Raw genomic sequence first — 23,720 nt, forward strand, 5'->3', positions numbered from 1 at the left:
GACCGGATGGCTTGTAACAACGGCCCCGGTACCCCTTACTCCCGCAGTACACCCCACAGGGTTCCCCGGGGGACACGGTCGAAAGCCTTCTCCAAGTCCACAAAGCACATGTGGACTGGATGGGCAAACTCCCATGCCCCGCCAGCAACCTCGCTGGTCCACTGTTCCACTGTTCCAAGGTAAAGAGCTGGTCCACTGTTCCACAACCAGGACGGAAGCCACATTGCTCCTCCTGAATCCGAGGTTCGACCATCGGTCGGAGCCTCCTTTCCAGCACCCTAGAGTAAGCTTTCCCAGGGAGGCTGAGGAGTGTGATACCCAGATAATCGGAGCACACCCTCCGGTCCCCCTTCTTGAAAATGGGGACCACCACCCCGGTCAGCAGGTACTGTCCCCGACCTCCACGTGACACTGAAGAGGCGTGTCAGCCAAGACAGCCCAACAATGTCCAGAGCCTTCAGTATCTCAGGGCGAATCTCATCTACACCCGGCGACTTGCCACTGAGGAGCTTTTTGACTACCTCAGCAACTTCCACACATTAGACTAAATGTGTGGATTCATATTTCCACAACTTTTGTAGTTTCATATAGTATAAGGTAAGTTATTTTTTTACGATATTGACTCTAAATTGTAAAACATTTGGGGCTCTATCTTACACCTAGCACTAAGCGGCGGTATTGCTTTGTTAGTTTCAGACCGATACAGTTGGCATTTTTCCATCCAGTGCCCACACTGTTTAAAGAGCATAGGGACTAGCACCAGTGGGGATGGGTTGGACTTGTTGTTGGCATACTGCTATTTTAATACAGCTTAAATGCTTTAAAGACCATAACAAATCTGGTATTACTGTAAGTCATTGTTATTTTAAGGTTTATTAACGACTTAGGCCCAGGTCTGTTTTTAGCAGTGCAAATTTCATTCACTATGGTAACAAAATATACCATTTGAAGGTGTTAAAACTCATGGTACCATCTGGATAACATAGAAACGTTGAGGGAATATCCATTGTTTACAATCATTGTTGTCTGCCTCTACAGAAGTATGTGTACAGCCCACATAAGAACTTCTCTGACCAGTATTGGCAATCCTGTTGCACAGTAAAGGCGTGATCCCATCCATGAGCAAAAAATACAGTATAACTTCAGCTGAACCTAGAACCTGCTAGTGGCATGGTATTAACCGGCTAGTGTTATGGTATTGAAACCATACCACTGATACATATATTATGGTATTCAACGGTGTATAGTTTGTTAGGCTTTTATAAAACAACACAGCATTTTTTTTGCCTGCGTAACGAAAACGGCAGCATTTTCAATACGCACACTGTGACTGCTACGCTTCAGCAAACACTGTTCTTGAGATTTTATGCCCATAAAGGTTGACGTCTTACAACAAATTTGCCATGCCTACATCTAAATAGAGGACTTCCTTTTTGGGACTCCCAAGGAATCTCTCTTCTCTATCATCTCTCGTCTCTATCATCTCTCAAGTATTCTTGAGTGAATATTTCCGAGGAAAAACAGAGCTCAATGAATATATTAGTATGCAATATCTTATTATTGTGATTATTGTACTTATTTTTTACAATCTTCTCGACCTGTTGCTATCTGAGGAGAGCACAAGAAGAGAGAGCTAGGGGGAGGGTGACAGGCGGGGGGGAAGTGCTGAATAAAACACTTCCCCCCCTTTTCTTCTGAATAAAAAAAGTGTTGTATACTTTAGTAAGCAAAATACAGTATTTTACAGGTCATGAGACCCATAATCTTATTTAGTTTCCATGTGTTAATTTGGGAAACTGCCGAGACATAGCTTAGAGAGGCAATGCAGAATGCTCATTTTTGGTGATATCGTCATCAGATTTGAAGGTGGAATTGTCCAGTGTGGCTGTGGCTCCATTTTGCACCAGGCACCACCGCAATAATCTGTATCCGTTCAAAAACAAAATCTTTTCAGTGAGAAAAAAATATTCCACTTCCATTATGTTTGAGTTTCTGTAACTTTGATTTAATAATATTTAGTGTAATTCCGACTCTTGGAACACAAATCCTAAAGCCTAAAGCGTTCTGTTTCAGAAGACACCGCCATGCCTGTAGTCAAAAGGGTTCAAGAATAGTAGCCATTTTATTTTGGGTATGTTATTTTCAAGCTTGTATTAAGAAAAGGGATGATACTTAAGGGATTAAGATAGTAATTTGCCTAAAAATATTCAAACAAAAAGTGTTTGGCATGAACTCTAAAATATCAACTAATGATTATATCACCAATCAACAAACAAAATAACCCAAGATCATTTTCTCAGCTACAGTGGTAAGAAAAACATTTTGTCACAGTGAAGTTGACTATTTGGATATAAAATGTCATCACTTCATAATTTTATCCTATTAGACATTTCTGTGATCATTTTGTTATAATTAGTGTATTAATTATTATTGTATTACTAGAGTTATGGCCAAATAATTATTTTGTGAGGTCACAGCGACTATGACTTTTGACCACTAAATTCTAATCAGTTCATCCGAGTGGACATTTCTGCCAAATTTTGAGACATTCCCTCAAGGCATTCCTGAGATATCACGTTCACAAGAATGGGATGGATGGACGGACAAGGGATGGATGGACAACCCGACAACATAATGCCTCCGGGCCGGTGACAGCCGTTGTATAAAAATACAACATACCATAATGCTTTGTTGTCATATCAATCAGAATTAGATAATCACAGTAATGACCAATTCAATTGGCTAATTATTTGATCAATCATGGCAATACAGTATTTAAACAGATTCATGAGGTTACTGGTTAAACAACATTTATGGCACATAATTACACGACCATGAAAGTTGAACAAAATATCACTTGCTGAAATTTTCAGGTGTTCAATATTGGTACATTCGCAGATGGTGCACCTTTTAATTATGACCTCTGTCGTAAGCTTTAGTTTACAGTTTGAATGCACAACTATCTTTGTACACTTCCAGTTTGCCAGAGATTGGCAATTTCCGCTGCCTGTTTTTTTTTTAAGACCGCCAGTTGTATTGCTCAAGGTAGACTAGCTCTCTGCAAACCATTTGTGTGTGAGAATTGTGGATTGGTGATTACTTTGACTTTGTCTATGACTGTATTTTTGTTGGACTTACGACTCTTGCCTACCTGTTTTCATTTGTTCGCTGTTTGGGATTTGTGTATGACCATTGCCTCGTTTTATATGACACCGACACTCACCTAGCGCCCTTTGATTTGTTTGCTGATCTGGTTTTTGAAGGCGATCCTGGGTGGAGATCTGGGTTGGCTATACTCCTGCTTCTGAGAAGCTATTGAACTAGTCCTCAGGTGGGTTCTGTGGTCAGGTATCAAATCTGGACATTTGCTGTATTAACTGAGGCCATTATGCATCAATGACCACAATACAGTTTGGTATGGTCCAAAGCAGTGTAGCAGGATCTACTTATAATCAGTGCCCTCCTTTTCTTTGATTTATTGTATTAAATAGTATTAGGTGTCCTCAGAAAGATTCTTCCAAATATTTCAGACGATAAATAACTGCTTGTTTATAATTTACAAGATGTTATATTTTCGGTTGAAACCTGTACACTTTATTTCTTTTATCATTGTTGGGAGAGAATACATTAATGTTTTATTTGTTTTATTATTTATCTGTTCATAGTTTCCAGGGTTTATTTCATACACTGTTTAGAATCATTTTGGTGTATTTCCATTGCCACATGGATTTCAGCAGTGCTTCTTTTTGGAATCTGAATTTCAGGCAGTTAATGACATTATGAATCGAGAAACACAATTATCAAAAGTAAATACACCTGTCCCACCAAGAAGGTAATTAAAAAATGTCTCAAGTAAGCGGTCTACCCCTCAAGGTGAAATGTAGGAGATGACTGCAGAAACTGAGATTTGTTAAGTGCATCATCCAAATGTGCATGTATTTGCGCCCCCAGCCCTGAAACTTTTTTTGGAGGTCAGTGTTCTCCAACTTTATTTCCCCCCTTTGTTTGTTCAAATAAATCAAATATAAACCTTGCAGCACAAAAAGTGGGCAGCAACATTTTTTCCCTCCAGTCCCATAACTTGCATGGCTCACCTGGCTCCAGTCATGTAAGGCCTCAGCTAATATCAGTGTGGCTCAGTGTGGTTAGGCAATGACATTTTTATCACCGTGGCAATATGTGCTTTGTCTTTCACAGAGGTCCTTTATCTTTCATATCCCTCCTTTATCAACCATCTCTATGTGATTTCTTTATCATACTTTAAGGCTTGAGAGAGTGCCTCATGTTCAACCCTCCTTACCCTTCTGTCTCAACCATGACGATCTAAAGTGGTACTTCTGAGTCAGCAGGTGGGTAATGGAATCAGGGAATAATTAACTATTTTGTCAGGGACTGAATCAGCATTCTGTCAAAAGAAAGTGAATTGGCTTATTTCATAGATACGCAAAGTGAAGTATACTTATAATATACTATTGTATACTTCAGAGTACTTAAAGTCATTGACTGCCTTTACTGTCTATAGTTGTCTGCAGACTGTGTTCTTGTATCACAAAGCAGGCTCAAATAAAAAAAAAAGAGCTTTTCCGGGTTTAAATTTTTGTAACCTTTTACCTCCTGAAAAAAATAAAATGAACAATTAAAAAAAAAAGACTAGCAGACGTAAGCCTTAAAATTTCGTAAAGGGTATTTTTATACATTTTGGTTTCACCATTTCAAAATTTCCAAGGTTTTTATACAATTCAGGGCAGTATAACGTTTGGGACACATGGATTCAAGGGTGTTTGCAATTGCTCAGGTGTATTTAATTGCCTCCTTAATGAAGGTATAAGAGAGCTCCCAGCACCTAGTCTTTCCTCTAGTCTTTTGATCACCTTTGGAAACTATTGCCGTTTCTGAGGACCAAAGTTGTGCCAATGAAAGTCAAAGAAACCATGATGACAGCTAGAGCTAGAGCCAAACCTTAGACTTTCTAAAATCAACTGTTTGGAAAATAATTAAGAAGAAAGGGAGCACTGCTGAGCATACTAATCGCAAAGGGACTGGCAGGCCAAGGATGACCTCCACAGTTGATCACAGAAGAATTCTAGTCTCCATAAATCCAGAGATTTCACCTCTTACGAAGAAATCCAATTTTTGTTTAAAACATCCAGAAACAGACATTTCAGCTCATGATGAAAAATGGCACTGCTGCCCCCCTACTGTCGGAACCTGAAAGACAACTGTGTATTAGAGTGCTCACCTATGTCACTTGGTGGTGGTTGTGTGAACAACAAGTAACTGCTAGTAAAAACAAACAAATCTGCCGCCACCCGGCAGATCTCCGGAGCAAGAAGCGCCAAAAGAAACATGAAACTGCTGTAATTACGCTATTGAATATACTGTAGCATGAAATATATTTGTATTTGGCCCTTCATGATGTCCTCTATTATTGCATATTTGTCACACTGAATGGTTTCAGGTCTTGGCCCAGTCAAAGCCCCCAAATAGAGGTGGCAATTCAATTCAATTCAATTTATTTTTGTATAGCGCTTTTCACAGTAACACAGAAGATAATTAAACATATCAGCCCTAAGCCCCCAATAGCACACGAGGTAAACGACTCCCTTAGGGGAGGAAAACCCTCAAACAGTGGCGAGAAAAAACTCCCCGATGTGAAGAAATCTCGGGAGGAACCCGGCATGCCGGGGCATGCCAATCCTCCGCTGGCCTATAAGTGTGATGTGTGAAACTAGTAGGTCAACTACAAAGTCCATATGGAGGGGTGTATGGTCTGGACTTCAGAGGGTAGGGGGATGAATTTGTAGCTCCAGGATGTGTCGAAGCATGGGCTGGACCAGGGAGGGGCAGGGCTGCTGCAGTCTAGGACCTAAGAGTGGGGTCTGGGGGGTGGGGGGCGATTTGAGTGGTACATGAGGAAAGAGAAACAAGTCATGTTGACGAACAATTTATGCTCAAAAACTTTTTATTTTTTATTTTTCTGAATTGCTGCAAAGAAGAGTGGGCTAAAATTCCTCCACAGTGACATGAAAGACTGATATTACATTCTAGGAAGTGTTTGGTTATAATTATTGCTGTTAAACATGGTGCAACCAGTTATTAAAGTTTAATTCCTATTTCACAGATGATTTGGCTTGGATTTTCCATTAAATAAATGAATTCATAATTTAAATAATGTGTTTTGTGTCTACACAGGTTTCCTTTGTCTGATATTACATTCTGTCTAAATATATAAAACCATTAAGCGTGACAAATACGCACTAAGAGGAAGGTATTACACAGCAATGATTTCACACATACCAAGTCATGCACCCTGTAGTGGGGTTAAGACATGCACATTTCTGGAATAGTGATGATTATTGCTGAAAACTGTACTAGTATAGAACAGCATAGTATATGCATAGTTTTTGAAGCAGTGTGCTTTTGCAATAATTTCCTGCAAATTTCCACCCATGGCTGCATCTCAAAATATTAGCAAGAAGGATTAACCAAATCTTCTTTGTAGGAGTGAAACGGAAACAGAACGTTGAGTCAAAATATAAAAATCTTAATCCAAAATTCCTTCAGAATTACTCGGCCTACCCCACGCTCTAATCTGCTGGAATCTAGTGATAATTTTACTCTGAATCGATGTTTACTGTCTTCAGTGGTGATGGAACTGTTTCGCTTGAGCTGGCAGCTGCTGTGGGATTTCAGCTGCTTGTCCTCCATTCCAATGCTGATGCCGCACTATTCTTGAAGGCCTGCTTGATGCACCCAGGCAAACTGCTCTGGTAATTGTAACAATTTATATAAATGGGGAACTGCTGAGTAAGCCCCCTTCCCGAATGGCTATCAGATCTGACAGGCTTAATGCGCGTTAAAACGTTCGCCGTTATATTAATGTCCTGTTGCTTGACCAGTGCTGCTTCCATAATCCCAGCCCCTGACTCTTATGTTGCATGGGGTGCTGCATGGTCACATGCCACAAAAGAGAGTGAGAGACGGATGATGTACAGCATTGGGCGGATGCATATTTACCAAGAACCTCTGCTTCCACTTCAGATGTGCACACCAGAGAAACATGTAGTGTGGTTAATTGATTTTCTCAGGGTACTCCCATTCCTTCTGATTGGTTTTGATAGAGATTAATTGGATTTGCTGTTCCATTGTGTGTTCTATGCTAGCATCTCATCAAAGTACTGGGCTGGCACTTATCTTGCCATAGTCACAATTTTCTGCTGCTTCTGTTCAATTTTAGAATGGTAATTAACATGCAAAATTCTTTAATTGAGTACAATTTTATTAGCACTTAGTTTAGTTTTTGTATCCTTCTCTCTCTGTTCCTATGGAGTGAGTAAAAAATAATGTAGGCTTGCTTTTTTATGGGGAAAGTAAGGACAAAGTAGCCTGTCGAACAAACAAAGGCTGCTCTTTAGTTATTATTAAAATATAGTTCATGGCTTCCCTGTATCTATTTGTAATTTACTTTAAACTTACACTTTCCGTACGCTTTATACTTTATTATATATTCTATTTTTATTCATGCGCAATTCTTATGTGAATTATTTTATGTGTTTGCTTTGCTTCATGTTTCTTTCGTCTGCTATTTGTGAAGGCCTTTGAACTCCATGTTTGTGAAGCACTGGAGAAATAAAGCACAAGTGCTGTCATTTTTACTACCTGTTTTTGTAAGCAACCATCCATCCAATATCTAACCCACTTATTCCTGGTCAGGGTCACAGGGGAACTAGAGCCTATCCAGCATGCATTGCGTAAAAGGCAGGAATAGACCAGTCACCAATCCATCACAGGCCACACACACCATTCACAGACATAGCAATTAGCCTGCCCTCCATGTCTTTGCAAGAAAATACGTACAGATACATGCAAACTCCACACAGAAAGGCTTAGATTACAACTCTGGACAATTTTGCTGTGAGGTGACAGTGCTATCAAGTGCACCAATGTGCCACCCAGCAACATGTTTAGCTTTAGTTTAACATTAGCTTAAATCATCTGTCCTGATAACAAGATAATGCTGTTAGATAGTACAGGAGTCTAATTTATATATTTGTTCACTACAGCTCTCGGCAGCATGGCAAAATATTGCAAGTGTTTCAGTTCAGGACTATTTGCATAATGGGTTTATGTGTGTTTGTTCTTATTGCAGAAGGGAAATAACAAAAAACTCTCAGCTTTTATTAAAGTCTTCTAAATGGCACTCTTTGTGGAACTCAATTAATAATGAGTCATTAAAATAATTGCTACCCAGCTGCTTTATTAAGGTAGAATCTGTAAATGTCAAAACATAAAAATCACTAGCCTGGATTTAATGTCCTTAATTTTGAATAACGATTAAATGCAAGCAAACTGTGTTTCTTTACAAACACAGTTTGGAGAGATCATTCTAGTAATTGCTGAACTGTTTTTGCGAAGAGAAAAACTAACACTTGAGCTTAATTGACCTAAATGGATCCAGACAGTTTTGCATAGTTGTGTTGCATAGGTCCACTAATTTAATTTCATTGCAACGAAAAGGTTATTCACCACTGTATAAATTGTCATATTTAAAAAAATATATTTTTTAGCACATTTGTTTGACTTTTGCTGGAAAACCCGCTATGTCCACCTGTGCTTTTTTTGCAGAAACCTATTAGTCTACCTGTTTGGACAAGGCATTGGAAACTGTTGCATAATCACCAAAGACGACAATATAATATAAATTATGAAAGCAGAATTAAAAATAGATGAAACAAGGAAATATCCATGAATGTACTAACGTTTTATGGATGACAGTCTATGATCCCCAGAAGTGTCCAAATCTGTGACTTTTTAACCCTTATGTACCCAGATTATGTTGAAAATGTACTTTGCTCCATCCAAAAACGAGTAAGTGTCACACCAGGACCTGGCTTAAAAAAAGGGTCTTATCTTTTGCAGGAGAATACTATGGGTTAAGTTGGGTATTACCCTGGAGTTTGCTGACAATGCAGACATACACCGATCAGCCACAACATTAAAACCACCTGCTTAAACCATTGTTTTCATGATTAAAAATGCTTTAAACTATATAAACCTATCTATAAACACTTAATATTTGATCATATTATATGTGTACTTATATAAGCAGATAATCATAAGTCAGTTGCATTCAAACTCTTGTGTTTGCATGTGAGTCCATGCCTCAACAGATCAGTGCTGTTTTGGCAGTGCAATGGGAACCTACACAATATTAGGCAGGTAGTTTTAATATTGTTGCTGACATTAATATATATATATATATACAGTCCTGTGCAAATGTTTTAGGCAGGTGTGAAAAAATGCTGTAAAATAAGAATGCTTTCAAATATAGATAGTTGATTTTTATCAAATCAACAAAATGCATGAACAGAAGAAAAATCTAAATTAAATCAATATTTGGTGTGACCACTCTTTGCCTTCAAAACAGCATCAATTCTTCTAGGTTCACTTGCACACAGTTTTTGAAGCAACTCGGGAGGGAGGTTGTTAAAAACATCTTGGAGAACTAGCCACAGTTCTTCTGTGGATTTAGGCAGCTTCAAATGCTTCTGTCTCTTCATGCAATCCCAGACAGACTCAATGATGTTGAGATTAGGGCTCTGTGGGGGCCATATCATCACTTCCAGGACTCCTTGTTCTTCTTTACGCTGAAGATAGTTCGTAATGACATTGGCTGTATGTTTTGGGTCATTTTCCTGCTGCAGAATAAATTTGGGGCCAATCAGATGCCTCCCTGATGGTATTGCGTGATGGATAAATATCTGCCTGTACTTCTCAGCATTGAGGAGACCATTAATTCTGACCAAATCCCCAACTCCATTTGCAGAAATACAGCCCCAAACTTGCAAGGAACCTCCACCATGCTTCACTGTTGCCCACATACACTCATTCCTGTACCGCTCTCTAGCCCAAATTGCCTTCTGCTACAGCCAAATATTTAAAATTTTGGCTCATCAGTCCAGAGAACCTACTGCAATTTTTCTGCACCCCACTTCCTGTGTTTTGTGCATAGTTGAGTCGCTTGGCTTGTGTTTCCACATCCGAGGTATGGCTTTTTGGCCGTAATTCTTCAATGAAGACCACTTCTGACCAGACTTCTCCACACAGTAGATGGGTGTACCTGGGTCCCACTGGTTTCTGCCAATTCTGAGCTGATGGCACTGTTAGACATCTTCCGATTGCGAAGGGAAGTAAGCATAATGTGTCTTTCTTCTGCTGCACTAAATTTCCTTGGCTGACCACTGCGTCTGCAGTTTTTAACGTTGCCCGTTTCTTTGTGCTTCTTCATCAGAGCTTGGACAGCACATCTGGAAACCCTGTCTGCCTTGAAATTTCTGCCTGGGAGAGACCTTGCTGATGCAGTATAACTACCTTGTGTCTTGTTGCTGTGCTCAGTCTTGCCATGGTGTATGACTTCTGCCATTAAACTGTCTTCAGCAACCTCACCTTGGAAGCACAGTTTGGCTGTTCCTCACCCAGGTTTAACCGTCCTACACGGCTGTTTCTGTTTCAGGTACTGATTGTGTTTCAACCTACATATTAAATTGATGATCATTAGCTCCTGTTTGGTATAATTGGTTAATCACACACCTGACTTTATGCCTACAAAATCCCTGGCTTTGTGCAAGTGTAGAATTGATGCTGGTTTGAAGGCAAAGGGTGGTCACACCAAATATTGATTTCATTTAGATTTTTCTTCTGTTCATGCATTTTGTTGATTTGATAAAAATCAACTATCTATATTTGAAAGCATTCTTATTTTACAGCATTTTTTCTTCTGTTCACTCACTTTGTATTTTGTTAATTGATAAAAATAAACTATTAACATTTCATTTGCGTTCTTACTTTACAGCATTTTTTCACACCTGCCTAAAACTTTTGCACTGTACTGTGTATATATATATGTGTGTGTGTGTGTGTGTGTGTGTGTGTGTGTGTGTGTGTGTGCTGGTTGTGGTTGATTTGTGCAAGATCTGTTCAAATAAACTGCTTATACAGTATCCATTTATTCTTTATAAACCTGTTTCAACAGTATTTTGCATTTAACAATAATAATTTCAGGCAGGCTTTTAAAAGGGCTTGTTTGATTGAGAAATTGAAAATGACTTGGTGAAAGAGTTTATCTGAATGTACCAAGCACAGCTCAATCAAGGTAATTTTCAAATGCAATTCTATTTCATTTATTTCTCTGTGCCACAATTTACACTTCTCTCATTTCAATATTTTGCTTAGTGTTTGAAATCCTGAGTACTACCTCAATATTATTTTGCCAGGGAAAGAACAAAAAAGCTTTTGCACCAAATTCCTGGGCAAGGGACCACATCTGCTTAGCGTATGGTGGAGATCACTAGAGCTTTGGAATCACTATCCCATTTGAAAGCACCCTCCCATTGAGCACAGTCCTGCACTGATCAAGGTACATAATACTCTGTCTCAGTGAGCAGTGCTGTGTCTTCAGAAAGCCACATCCACGAGGACAGGAGCATGGCACTAAACTGCCAATCAAACAGTCAGGAGGTTCTTTGGAAAGATGTGAGTACAATTCATACAATTTCCAGAAGTGCATAATAACAGAAAATAATTTATATGGGTTTATTTGTTCGTTTCAGTTGGCGTGGCTATTATAGCTACCATATGTATCTGATTATCTGCAGTGTTATTCTAATGTTTACTATTGAAATGTATTGAATGAGAAAAGAAATCTAAAGACATGAATACAAAATGCCAAATATATATGATATATAAATGCTGCCTTTGTGTGTGTTATTTTTGTAAAATCTGTCTTGTGTGGTAAATCGGAAATCTGGAAGATAAAATAGCAAGTTTATTACGACTAATGATGCTTAATTGCACATTGTGTCTCTTAAATACACTATAATGCGATCACTGTGGGAGAAATATTAATTCTTTTGAGGCACTTTCTTGTGTGTGTGTGTGTGTGTGTGTGTGTGTATGTGTGGGTGCATGTGCGTGTGTGTACGTGTATGTGTGTGTCTGTGCGTGTGTGTGGGTGCGTGGGTGTGGCTAATGACTTTAACAAAAAGGACTGGTATTTTTGAAATACATCCAAGCAGCAGGCTAAAAAGTGAGCCAAGCAGCTCAGGGAACTGAAAGCTCCTATTTAAAGAATGCTTGACTCTTGATTTAGTGATCAAGCTGTTAATGTATTAACAAATAAAGCTGTTAATAAATTAATACATTTCAAATATTCGTCTTTACACCTGGCTGTGATGCTGCTCAGGATAGCAAAACAAAACCTCAAGACTTCATGGAATTCATTCATTTAAGAATGAATCATATAAATGTACACCAGATAAATATTTATACCAAATATTTGATCAGCCAATAATGTGGCAGCAGCAAAATGTATAAAAGCAGACATGGTCCTGAGGTCCAACTGTTTTTCAGACTAAATGTCAGAATGGGGAAGAAATGTGATCGAAGTGAATTTGACCGTGGAATGCTTATTGGAGTGGTTTGAGTATCTCAGAAACACACAACAAGCATAACAGTCTCTAGAGTTTGCAGAGAATGGTATGAAAAACATAAAAGTGAGCAGCAGTTGTTAATGAGAGATGTCAGAGGAGAATGGCCAGACTGGTCAAAGCTGACAGGAAGGTGCCAGTAACACAAACAACCATGCATTACAACAGTGGTACACAGAAGAGAATCTCTGAACACACAACACGAAGACCAATAAGTAAAAAAAACAGAGTCTAATAAATACCTAATAAAGTACTCAGTGAGTGAACAAACTTTACAGGTGTTATTTTAGATTTCATATACTGAAGAAGTTCCCTACAGTATTTGTTAAATAAAAGAAATATTGCATTATGGCACAACACACACACACATTCACTCATGCACGTGCGCGCACGCACAGACACACACACTCATGTCATGAGAGCCAAGAGAGAGCTTTTCCCACATTAGAAAGCACATCCTGATATTTCATCCTCTCAATTTTTACTGGAAAGCACTACTGCAGATTTTAACAGTATGAAATGCTGTGATGGAAAAAGCATCTGCAACATCAAGTTACCGTCAACAACATCTGGAACCAACAATGAGAATAGCAAGGAATAAGATCTACTGAGGCACCAGACAGTTTTAAGGTTGTTTATCGAATAACTTCTTCTAAAATACCATTTATTTATGTAAAAAATGTGTATATTGGAACATTAATTTTGGCCTGCAACTGCAACAAAATTAAATCTTAAATTCAACTTTATTAAACTTATAAGACACAAGGTTGCATACACTGAATAACTCAATCAGACATTTGTGGCAACAACCCATCAGCAATGATGTTTTTTTAAATAATTTCTTGCACCACTATTTGCAGCACTGTAGAGTTATGCTTCATTGTTGCGGCACTACCACTGTGTTGATCTATTTTGCATTTATGCACGAGGCACAGAAGTCAGGAATAACTGTTCCCTACAGTGTGAATAGTAGTTCCTGGATATCCCTCTCAACTCCCTCCATAATTCATTGCTGGGGAAACAGCATGCAATATTTAAGCCATAAACTGGCTTTGTATTACTTCACTGTCAGTCGCCTACACTCTTTTGTGGAATTCAAATTCCATACCGACAGAAGTTTGTTCCTCATTCAAGTTTCCATCCCGATCCAGTCTTGGAATGAATGTGCCCAGAGTCACATTTTTTCCAGACCCGGATAAAAATCTCAAACTGTTTTTCCCCCTGTATTCTTTCTTTGCTTAATATATCTTTCCAGGGCCTAGAAGTGTGCCAAGGCAGCCACCATCGCTCTTGCACACACACATGCCTCAGCTGAGCAAGAGAAAAAAATCCTGCATGGCTAGAGCACAGAATTTTCCATTAGAATTGTACTATGCAATGCATCATTATTATTGTGGCGTACAGCCTCGAGAGTCTTGTGCTTAGTGCAGCCATTCTGGTGCAAGTACCTGCAGTTATGCATATGGATTGTGATTTTAAATTCTTCCACAGATTGAGTGATCGCATAATATGCTAAATTCCAATTCAATAGATTTTGAAGAATTAGAAACTCAGGTTACAAACACAGACAAATAACAGTCACAAAGGTAATGGATGAAGGAAAATACCTCACCCCAGCTTGTTTCCTCCCAAAATGCTCATGAAACCTGAAGACATTCAAAAAAGACCAGCGATTAAATATTTAATGGGAGACCAAAGTGCAGGACTCGGAAACTAAATTCAAACCAAAAAGAAATATCCCAATAATGTTGGATATTTGGTTTATAGAGTGTGTTAACAATGTTTATAATGTGGGTTTCCCAACACACTCGATAGACAGAATCTTAAGAGGAACTTAGCAATAAATGTCTTTGCTATGCACGTTCCTGCTAAAGACCTGAGTAGCTGATCAATCGTTGTGGAGTTTCACGTCACATGCCAATCAACACTGAAAAATGAAGTGCTCAAAATGTGAGGACTTATTGCATTATCATTAAACGATAACCATTTTCATTCCAAATGTTTTTTTTTAACTAAATATAATAACTACTAATATTAAAACAAAAGATTCCACAAACTAAATAATTACGGAAAGAATCCCGAACACCCGCCCAATAATCATCTGCGAAGTGGTCTGGTGGTGGTTTACGACCCAAAATCCACCTTCATTACAATAGTCAGGTGAACACTAGTCGCCGTAACATGAAACCACTTCAACTATAACCACATCTTGAAATAAGACCCTGTCGGGTGAAATGTGATCTGTTAAAAAGCAAGCAGGCGTTTATCAACAGCAAAGCAAGGAGTAAGCAAAAAACCTAATATATAAAATATAAAAGCTATATAAAAGCTTAGTGTGGGTTGCAGGGTCTCACCGGGTAATTAGTGGGAGATGGAAACCCACAGCAGAGATGGAAATGGCCGTCGGTTTAAAAGTCTGTCCCCCAAACCCTCGTATTGGAATTGGGGTCATCTTTAAATGTCCTTAAAACCTCTACTCTAATCCTAAATCGTTTCCTATAACTAAGTAACGCATAGGCTACAGTTTGCAAGCAAGCTATAGAAAACAAAGCAGTAGAAGTTAGACCTAAGCAGCGGCAGTTAGGTTAGCAGATCAGCAGTCGGTGGTAGACTAACGTAAAAAGATGCCCTTTAGTATTTTTAAATGGTGCTCTGTGATGCTGCCTGCATCGTCAAAACAGGCATCATTCAAAGGGTTGTCCCGGCGATCATGCATGGCGCCCTCCAGGGAAGGCCCGAGATACAGCTGAGTGCATCGTGAGTGCGTCCTCCAACGTAGATCTCTGGAACAGTGACATCCACATACAGGGGAGACAGAAACAAGCACGGCAACACAGTGTTGTCAACACACACACACACGCAACACACACAATAAAAAGAATACAGAGCATTAGGACATAACATTATTAATGACAATTTTCTCATTAATGCTATTTAATTGGACTAAAAATAGTCAAGTTATCAATGTGACATTACCATGTTTGATTTACTTTAATACACTCCCATTCCAAATCATGCTATTCAGGTCCAGTTTTTATGGGTAGGCTATACAATTTATATTATGGTATTTATATATGTTGTATAGGTTACATGAAAAATAATTGATGATAACATGATGAATATCTTTACTCTTTCAGCAAGGACAAAAGAAACAAAGATGTCTTCAATAAATATTTCATTTAACTTAAAAAGATCCAGAGAGACATCAAGCATGCAAAGTCAAATTATTTCCAAAATAAAGTTAATGAATGCAAAAATGTGGAAGCACTTAAATAGTTTTGGTTTCAAAAAACCTAAAACTGCTTATGCTAAAATTGTTCTTGAAACAAATGAGAATTCATATCACAAACCTTTTCAAGTAGCCAAATTAATGAATTCCTTTTTTACAAGTGTTGCCATTTCACTTGTAAATAAGCTCCCTGTTGGCAAAGGTCTCTTTAGAACTTCTTCACATAATTTAAAAACTTTTTATAAGGAATAGAAAGTGCAACCGAACACCTTTTTAAAAAAGAATCAGTACTGTGGAAGTACATATTTTCAAAAGATTAGACAAGATAAACCCTAATAAGGGTTTATTTGACTTGACTTCATTCCTGCAAAATCTTTCAAAGATGGCTCATCAGTTTTAAAGATCCCTATTACCAGCATTATTAACATCTCAATTAAGTCTGGGGCTTTCCCAGATGACTTTAAACATGCTTAAGTTAAGCCCCTGTACAAAAAGAATGAGATGGGGAACTATCACCCTGTATTTTACCATATGTATCTAAGATCCTTGAATCTGTTGTAAATGTTCTACGACATGATTTTCTCTTAGTCAATGTCATCCTCTACAATCTTCAGTCTGGTTTTAGGGGCTCAACAGACACCAGCCTTATAAACTTGCAAGGTGACATTAAAACTGAAACAAGTAAAGGTAATCTCACTGGAATGGTTCTTGTCGATGCGCAAAAAGCCTTTGATATTGTTAACCATGCTATCCTTTGCGATACATTTAGAGAAATAGGTGCTAATCCTAATTCACTTCTGTGGTTTAAATCCTATCTCAGTAAGAGGAAGCAAGTTGTTGAGGTAAATGGTGTCCAAATGTTGCCCCTCGGCATTGATTGCAGTGTTCCCCAAGGAAGCATCTTATTTCTGTGCTATATAAATGATTTACCTCCTAGCGTAAATTGTAAAGTTCTTACATGATCTTCTGATCTTCTGATGATACAGCTCTGATCAAGAGTCAAAGATTATTGCCGAAATACTTACCCATAATCTCCAGTTCTATAAATCACCATTCATCCTGATAAAACCGAATCTATCCTCTTTGGAACTCGTAAATGAATCAGAGATAAAGGCAGTGATATTCCATGGTAAAGAAATAGTAAACGAGACAAATGCTAAATATCTTGGATGCTTACTTGATAACGACCTCAGTGGCAAATTCATGGTTCACGGAACTATTACTGAAATAAATGGTTGATTGAATTTCTTATATCAAAATGCGAGTCTCCTTGATCAAGCTAAAACTTCTGTAATGCTCTTACACAAAGCCACCAAGATTATGCTTGTACTTCATGGTTCTCTTGCTTAAGTAAAGATGCAAATCGTCCAGAATAAGACAGTCATTCATTTTGGACCACAAGATCATGTTGGGAAAAATGAACTTGATAAGGTTGGCTATACTAATGTTAAAAACAGAGTGAAACTGCTGCAACTTTCACATGTTCATAAAATATTCTATAATAAGTCTGTTCCATAAATGCTCAATAACAGTACTTACAATCAATACCATGCTACACACAGTCAATTCAATTTCTGGGTGCCTTCTGCTAAAAAAGGTAATAAGCACTTCTATTGAAAAGTAGTTCATCAGATCATTGAGCCTCTCACCCATCTGATTAAGGTCTCCATGGTAACTGGTGTGGTTCCAAAAGACATAAAAACTGCCAAGGTTATTCCCCTGTCCAAATTGGGTCATTCCAGTTCCTTACAAAATACTGACCAATCCTCATTCTCCCCTGTTTATCAAAGGTTTTTGAAAAGCTGGTATAATAGAAATAATGGTAATAGAATATTAAAGCACCTTAATGACAACAACATCCTATATAAACATCAATGTGGCTTCAGAAAACACATTTTAATATAACATAAATAAATTACAAACCTGCATTTTTATGTGTGAAGTCATGTCTCTCCCACAAAGTCGACCAATATGTTTTAATAATTTCTTCAAGGTTAACTCTGACATCCATTCACATATGACAAGGTAGGCAAAACATTTTCATCTTCCCCATGAGTCATAGTCAGTTTGTAATGAAATTCCCTGGCTGTGGAACACACGTAATTATTTCGTTGTATCTTCCCCTTCCCTAACAGTTTCAAAAGTCCCTGTTATCTAGTCAGATTTTAGTACTTTCAACATGTTATATAGATGAGGTTCTAGCAAAAGCCCCCTGGGGTTTCCAAACCTCTCCTGCTGATTGATTAAATATTTGTTCTGTATAACTGTCCTGAATTGTACATTTGTGCAATAGATTAAAATAAAATGAATAAAATAAAATAATTCACATCCCCTCGGACATCCCGCTTACACAACTGCTTAGCAACAAAACACGCAATTGTAATCAAAACATGTTTTGAAAATATATATTTGCTATATTTGTCATATTTGGTTAGTAAACATCATATAGTTGTACATGTATTGCCTTTATGAGAACATGAAAAAGATTGGGTAGGCACGTGTCTGACAAGTAACCCATCAATCCATTACTCATATCCATTCCTAGTTGTGCAGATGAGGACAAAGGCTAAGAAGCAGGTGCTGCCTGGACAACATTTGTGTGGGTTCACAGTCAAGGTGAAAAAGAGGCTGAAAATCTCAAGGCTATAGTCATCCTGGCCAGTATCCACATTTCTGTTTATTTCCGTTTCATTGGTTTAACTGTTCCTTCCTGGATAAATTGCCGTGCTTAATGTGTGGGATGCCTAATAAGATTGACCTCACTGGTAGTCCTCAATACATGCTAGTATGGATGGCTTTTTAGAGCAGTTCTGCTTTGTGCAATATCTATCAGTCTAGTAAATGTACAGTAAAGTCTCCTGGAGAACAATAGGCCCTATTCCCCTTTGGGAATGAAAAGTGATTGACTGACAAAGACATTTTGTTTCTAAACCGAAGTCCTGGAACAGCACATCATTACCAAGATTCATTAGTGCCTTTTTTCACACGTTCTTTCCGAACCCTTATTTTCTCAGAATGAACGGGATAGTCTCACTCACAATTTATTCCAGCTACGGGGGTAGAGTGCCTGCTTTAGGAAGATCTTGAAGGAAGCTCGCTGTATTTCATGCTCTTATGCGTCTTCTCAGTGCCATCCTCTGAGACCCCCCCCCCCCACACACACACACACACACACACACACACCCCACCAGAAAAGCTGTCACTTATAAATGTGTAAGTTTAAACTTTCAAAACCAAGCTGAGGAAACTTTTATTTTGTTTTGGGGATGGATGTACAGGCACCCCTATGTAATTTTTCATGGAATAAGTATGCCAATTAAAGCGCTGTAAATGCTGCACTTTGTGTGGCTGGTGCTTCTGCTGTCAATATTGTAATATTGTGTCAGACTATCAAGCGGTTGTCATTGTCATCTTGCCAGCTATCAATTGTATTGCATGTCTCTGTACGGTATAATGTAATGGATGCAAGTGAATAAAATGAAATAAGCTGAAAAAAACCGAGTATGTGCACAAAATATTACTTTATTTTTGTCACTGTTCTTTTGTTAATCGAACACCAGCATGATAAGGAGTGCAGCTAGAATTTGGGGGAATGTTAAGCAAAAGTATCTATAATTTCTTGTGAAGCATGAGATGTATATGCAATGAGAAAATTGAAATGCTACTCATATTAGCCCAGTTAAATTTTTCTGTTATCACTCTATTTCATGTTTCATTTAATCCTTCCATCTACAAACCGTCATACCTCAATGGCAGATTAATCCATCTTGGTGGTTTTCTGCCTTTGAATAAAATAAAAAAAATGCTATAGCCATGGGTATATAAACGAGATGAAGGTTTTAAAAAATTGTCACGCTATAAATTATATTATACTGATAACCTCAGAGTGCATTCATCATGTCACTGAATAAAATGAATAAAAAGTAATAAAATACTGTTTTTTTACAGTTGGCAATATGAGAAAACACACTCCCCAATGCGTCAAACCAGCCTTAAAACTGTGCTCTGTTAATGGTTCGATAGACATTAAGAAAAAGTGTCACTAGATCATGTGATGCAGGAAAAATTCAACCATTATGAATCACTATAGTGAGAAACTGACGCCAGAAGTTGTTTAAATATGTACGTAAGCATACTATGTGTGTCAATACAAATTAGCTCTTTCTGTCAAATTATAAATAAAAAATAATTGGTGTATTCAGAAATGTCCTAATAGCTAGAGAGGCATGTCTAATGTAGACAACATGCTAGGTAAATGTACTTCTCATTGAACAAAACAAAACCTTCACATGTGAACTGGAGAATAAATTATATTTTAATTAGTAATACTCTATTGCAACCATCTTGTTAATGACTTCACACTGTCACTGTGTTCTGTTTGTGAATATAGTTTTTTTATTGGTGTTCACAGGGTTATATATTTACAAAATGCTCAGCAAGGCATATTGTTTGTGTGATACTGTGCAGGTATTATAAGGTGGCTCATTACTGAAATTAATGCATATTTGTTGCAGTTCTTGTATCCGATTCAATTTAATTTGTTTTCCCTCTATGGATCATTAGGTGAGAAACCAATAAGCAAGATAAATTTAGGAATTAGATTGAGAAAATCATAACAAAGGTGGTATTAACCGATTCTTCCTGCAGTGTCGGTGGATGGTTACTACTGTACTTCATTCTAGTTATTACACAATGTAGAGGGAGAGATCCAATCTCGTGTGGTGCATGTCAAATCAATTTACCTACTTAATGCACCCATGAATTGCAACAGTGAAAACAATGTATAACATGTATTAAATTGGAAATATTAATCACTTATTCCCCACTAGATTAAGTTCCTACAGGGCCTACAGAGAGCTAATCTCATAATTGGTTGGGGGCGTGAGTACTGTAGTAACCTCAAGGAAAGTAATACTTCATTTTTCAAAAAGCATCTGCTTATGAAGATAGCTAAATGCGCATTATATTTTCCTTCCTTGTCCTGGAAGGTTGAAGTTGGGACGGAGAAGAAGAGCAGGTACCGTGGCTACCATCTGGGGGCGATTGTACTGAGCCTGCTACTCCTGTCTCTGACCCTCTGTGTGTTCAGCATGAAGCAGTTCTGGTCTGCCAGCCCCGGACGGGTAAAACATATTTCACTCCTCTCTAATTTCCTGTGTAACAAAATGAGATTAATCTCAGATCTGAAGAAATCACAACCACCCACACAAAGATACAGACCAAATAGCTCCAAAATTCTACTTTGATCCTAGGGATATTGATATCCATGTTACCGCAGAACAAAAATGCATAAAGCTTGCTATCGCTCACAAATGCCAGATGTGGCATTTATCCGGATTGTATTTTTAATTCATTATTGCATGTGAGGGCAGATTCAAATGGATAATTGTGTAAAAATGTCTAATTAGTAAATGTAGTGTTTTAATCAAAAGGCACAAGGCAGTTGACACAAAAAAGAAAGGAGTGCAAACAGTTGCTAACGATTGTCTATTAGTTTCAGGTATGTATATTCAGTCTGACATTGACATGTTCTTTACATTAAATAGTGATTAAATACTGCATCGGAGGTCCTGCTATATTGGAGTAGCAGTAGGCAGCTTTCTCAATGGCTGCACTGTTGTGAAAGCATTTATAGAAATGCTCCCGTTGGCCCTGCCCACAGAGAAAGAGACATATCCCCCACTCCTTGCTTCTCCACACACCTCGTTGTGACCATGCATCAACATTTCTAGTTACAACTCCCCAGAAAGCAGGACGAGGCTGACAGGATTTCTGATTGGCATAGTTACACGATATAGACTCAGCTCCAAGAGTCCGAATAGAACAACAGAATATTTTTTACTGTTGCAGAGTTTACCAATAACACAATAAAATATTTAGGCACCAAGTCCAGTAGCTAATGATGTGATGGTTTTGCTAAGTTCACTAGTCTAAAGTTCGCTATTAACCTGTGGTTTGTTATAGCTAACGTTACCAAAATATTTTTATACATGTACATTTTTTGACAATGCTACGGTCTACTGTTAGCTGATAGACCTAGCCCCAATTCGATGCTGTGCTGGACATTTAGATCTTTATGGCAGCAACATTTACAAATATGTGAATGCACAAAGTCAATCGTGTTGATTGGTCACAACGTGAGCTATCCCATCTCTTTGGTTTGTTCAAGTTGTAAACCACATGGTTTAGAAAACAAAGAATTCGGGCCAAATCCCTGGTTTTATGACACAGAATTAGGGTATAAACACAGTGGTATAAACAAGGTGCTGGATTTCTCAAATTGGCTTTCTGTGATTACTACAAATTCAGCATGACCATTCCCCAATATATTTCGAAGAAGAGTTTAACCTTATTCTGTAACTCTTAACTCTTAACATTTTGGCAATAGAAATATATTCATGCAAACATTATTGCATTGCTGTTCAAACAGTGTACCATATCCCACATAGTGCAGACAGTTGTCAATAAACCTGCCAGCGGTGAGATCGAAATTGGTGTCACTTGAATAACTCTCTATCTTTAAACAAAATATTTACCCTTGACAGCATGCACATACAATGTGACTACTTGGTTAGATAAACTTAATTAACGGTTGCCAAGCAATTTGGTTTGTGGCAAAGCATTCACAAGAGTCTCCTGTCTTATTCATTATTAGATCTGTCAGTTCTGCTCTTATTCGATGCATCTAGGCAGTAGCTCGGTAAAATTGTTGACACTGTTCCAGCCGGTTTCCACTGCCTGTCGACCCGTAATTGCTATTGGCCATTTTGACACTTGGATTTCATTCCAATTTATCAGCTTCGCCCGAATTTAAATCGTTCTCCCCTAATAATTGGAGCGTAGTCCCAACTTGGCCATTCATCTTGCACTTGCACAGTGCTGCTCAAGTACAGTTTTTCTGCACTTCATTTCTTCAAACCACATTTGGGCATTAAACAAACCGGCTCAAGACCAGAGCTGAACTCAAATCAATAATTCCAAATACAAACAGCATTATTAAGTCTGTGTGTTCCCTCCACTTCCTCCCTTCTCATGTAAGCTATCTGGATGAGCACTGCCGTCTCTTGGCCAGCGATAAAAGCTCTGGCGGAAATGAGAAAATGAATTGATTGGGTCTTTTTGGGAGATAAATTCATATTTGCTCTTGCCCTGGCAGCATGAAGTGATATATTATGTTGTTCAATATGTTTTTGGGCTTGTGCATGAATTGTGTTTTTGGAGCTGCGGTATGTAATGTGAAAAGCAGAATGCTGTTCTTTATTCCAGCGTATGATGCACAGATAATTGTGCTTGTGCACACACATACGGAGACAAAATCAACACATTTTGCAATAAATTCATTTGACTTGCAAATATTCTGCCAGGAATGGCAGCTAAGTGACATGTTTCCCAGAGAAAAATAAATACTAGTAATTATTTATGTTCATTAATGGCACAAAATTACAGAAACACGTTGCTGTCACAGTAAAATATATTTTTTCCTCAGTATGTTATTATTAAAGAAACTTCTCTCATTATAATTATACACTTTTCTTGTAAAAAGATACCTTTCTTGTTATACGGACATAACCATATATCCCTGATGGGAAAAGGATTACATTATAATGTGAAACTATAATGAGAAATACATAGCCGGTTGAAAATGATTCAAAGATAATTCACTGATAGCCAGTAGTTTGGAAAATGGCTCATATACAAGTTTTACTTTAGTCCTGGGTTGAGATATATAGTGATCCTGGAGCACTTTACATGCTGCTGTGATAAGTACCGTATGCTTACACTATGCGTTAGAAGACCCTCCTAATTATTGGCCTTCACTGAACTGTTCTGTATATCATTTTCAACTGGCTATGTGTATTGATAGCAGTAGCTAGAAAATGAACATTTCTCTGTCAGAACAGGTCTCTATAATCCCAGGAGAGTGCTAGCAGGGTACTAATAACCCGGTGATGTCAATAAACTGTACCAATGAGTAATCAACGTGTCATCCCTTCAAAACAAGTTTC

General features: G+C 38.1%; 1 protein-coding gene across 1 annotated transcript in view; it reads left to right on the top strand.

The window, feature by feature from the left end:
* Nucleotides 1-11,408: 11,408 nt before the first annotated feature.
* The window catches only part of tnmd (tenomodulin), a 69,597-nt gene continuing 57,285 nt past the window's right edge, over nucleotides 11,409-23,720 (top strand). Inside the window, exons 1-2 of the mRNA XM_061250268.1 lie at nucleotides 11,409-11,532; nucleotides 20,703-20,837. Of these exons, the coding sequence (XP_061106252.1) occupies nucleotides 11,485-11,532; nucleotides 20,703-20,837 (183 nt within the window). The 5' untranslated portion in view covers nucleotides 11,409-11,484. The remainder of the gene's footprint in view (nucleotides 11,533-20,702; nucleotides 20,838-23,720) is intronic.

Source organism: Conger conger, chromosome 7 (assembly GCF_963514075.1).
Source record: "Conger conger chromosome 7, fConCon1.1, whole genome shotgun sequence".
NCBI lineage: Eukaryota > Metazoa > Chordata > Actinopteri > Anguilliformes > Congridae > Conger > Conger conger.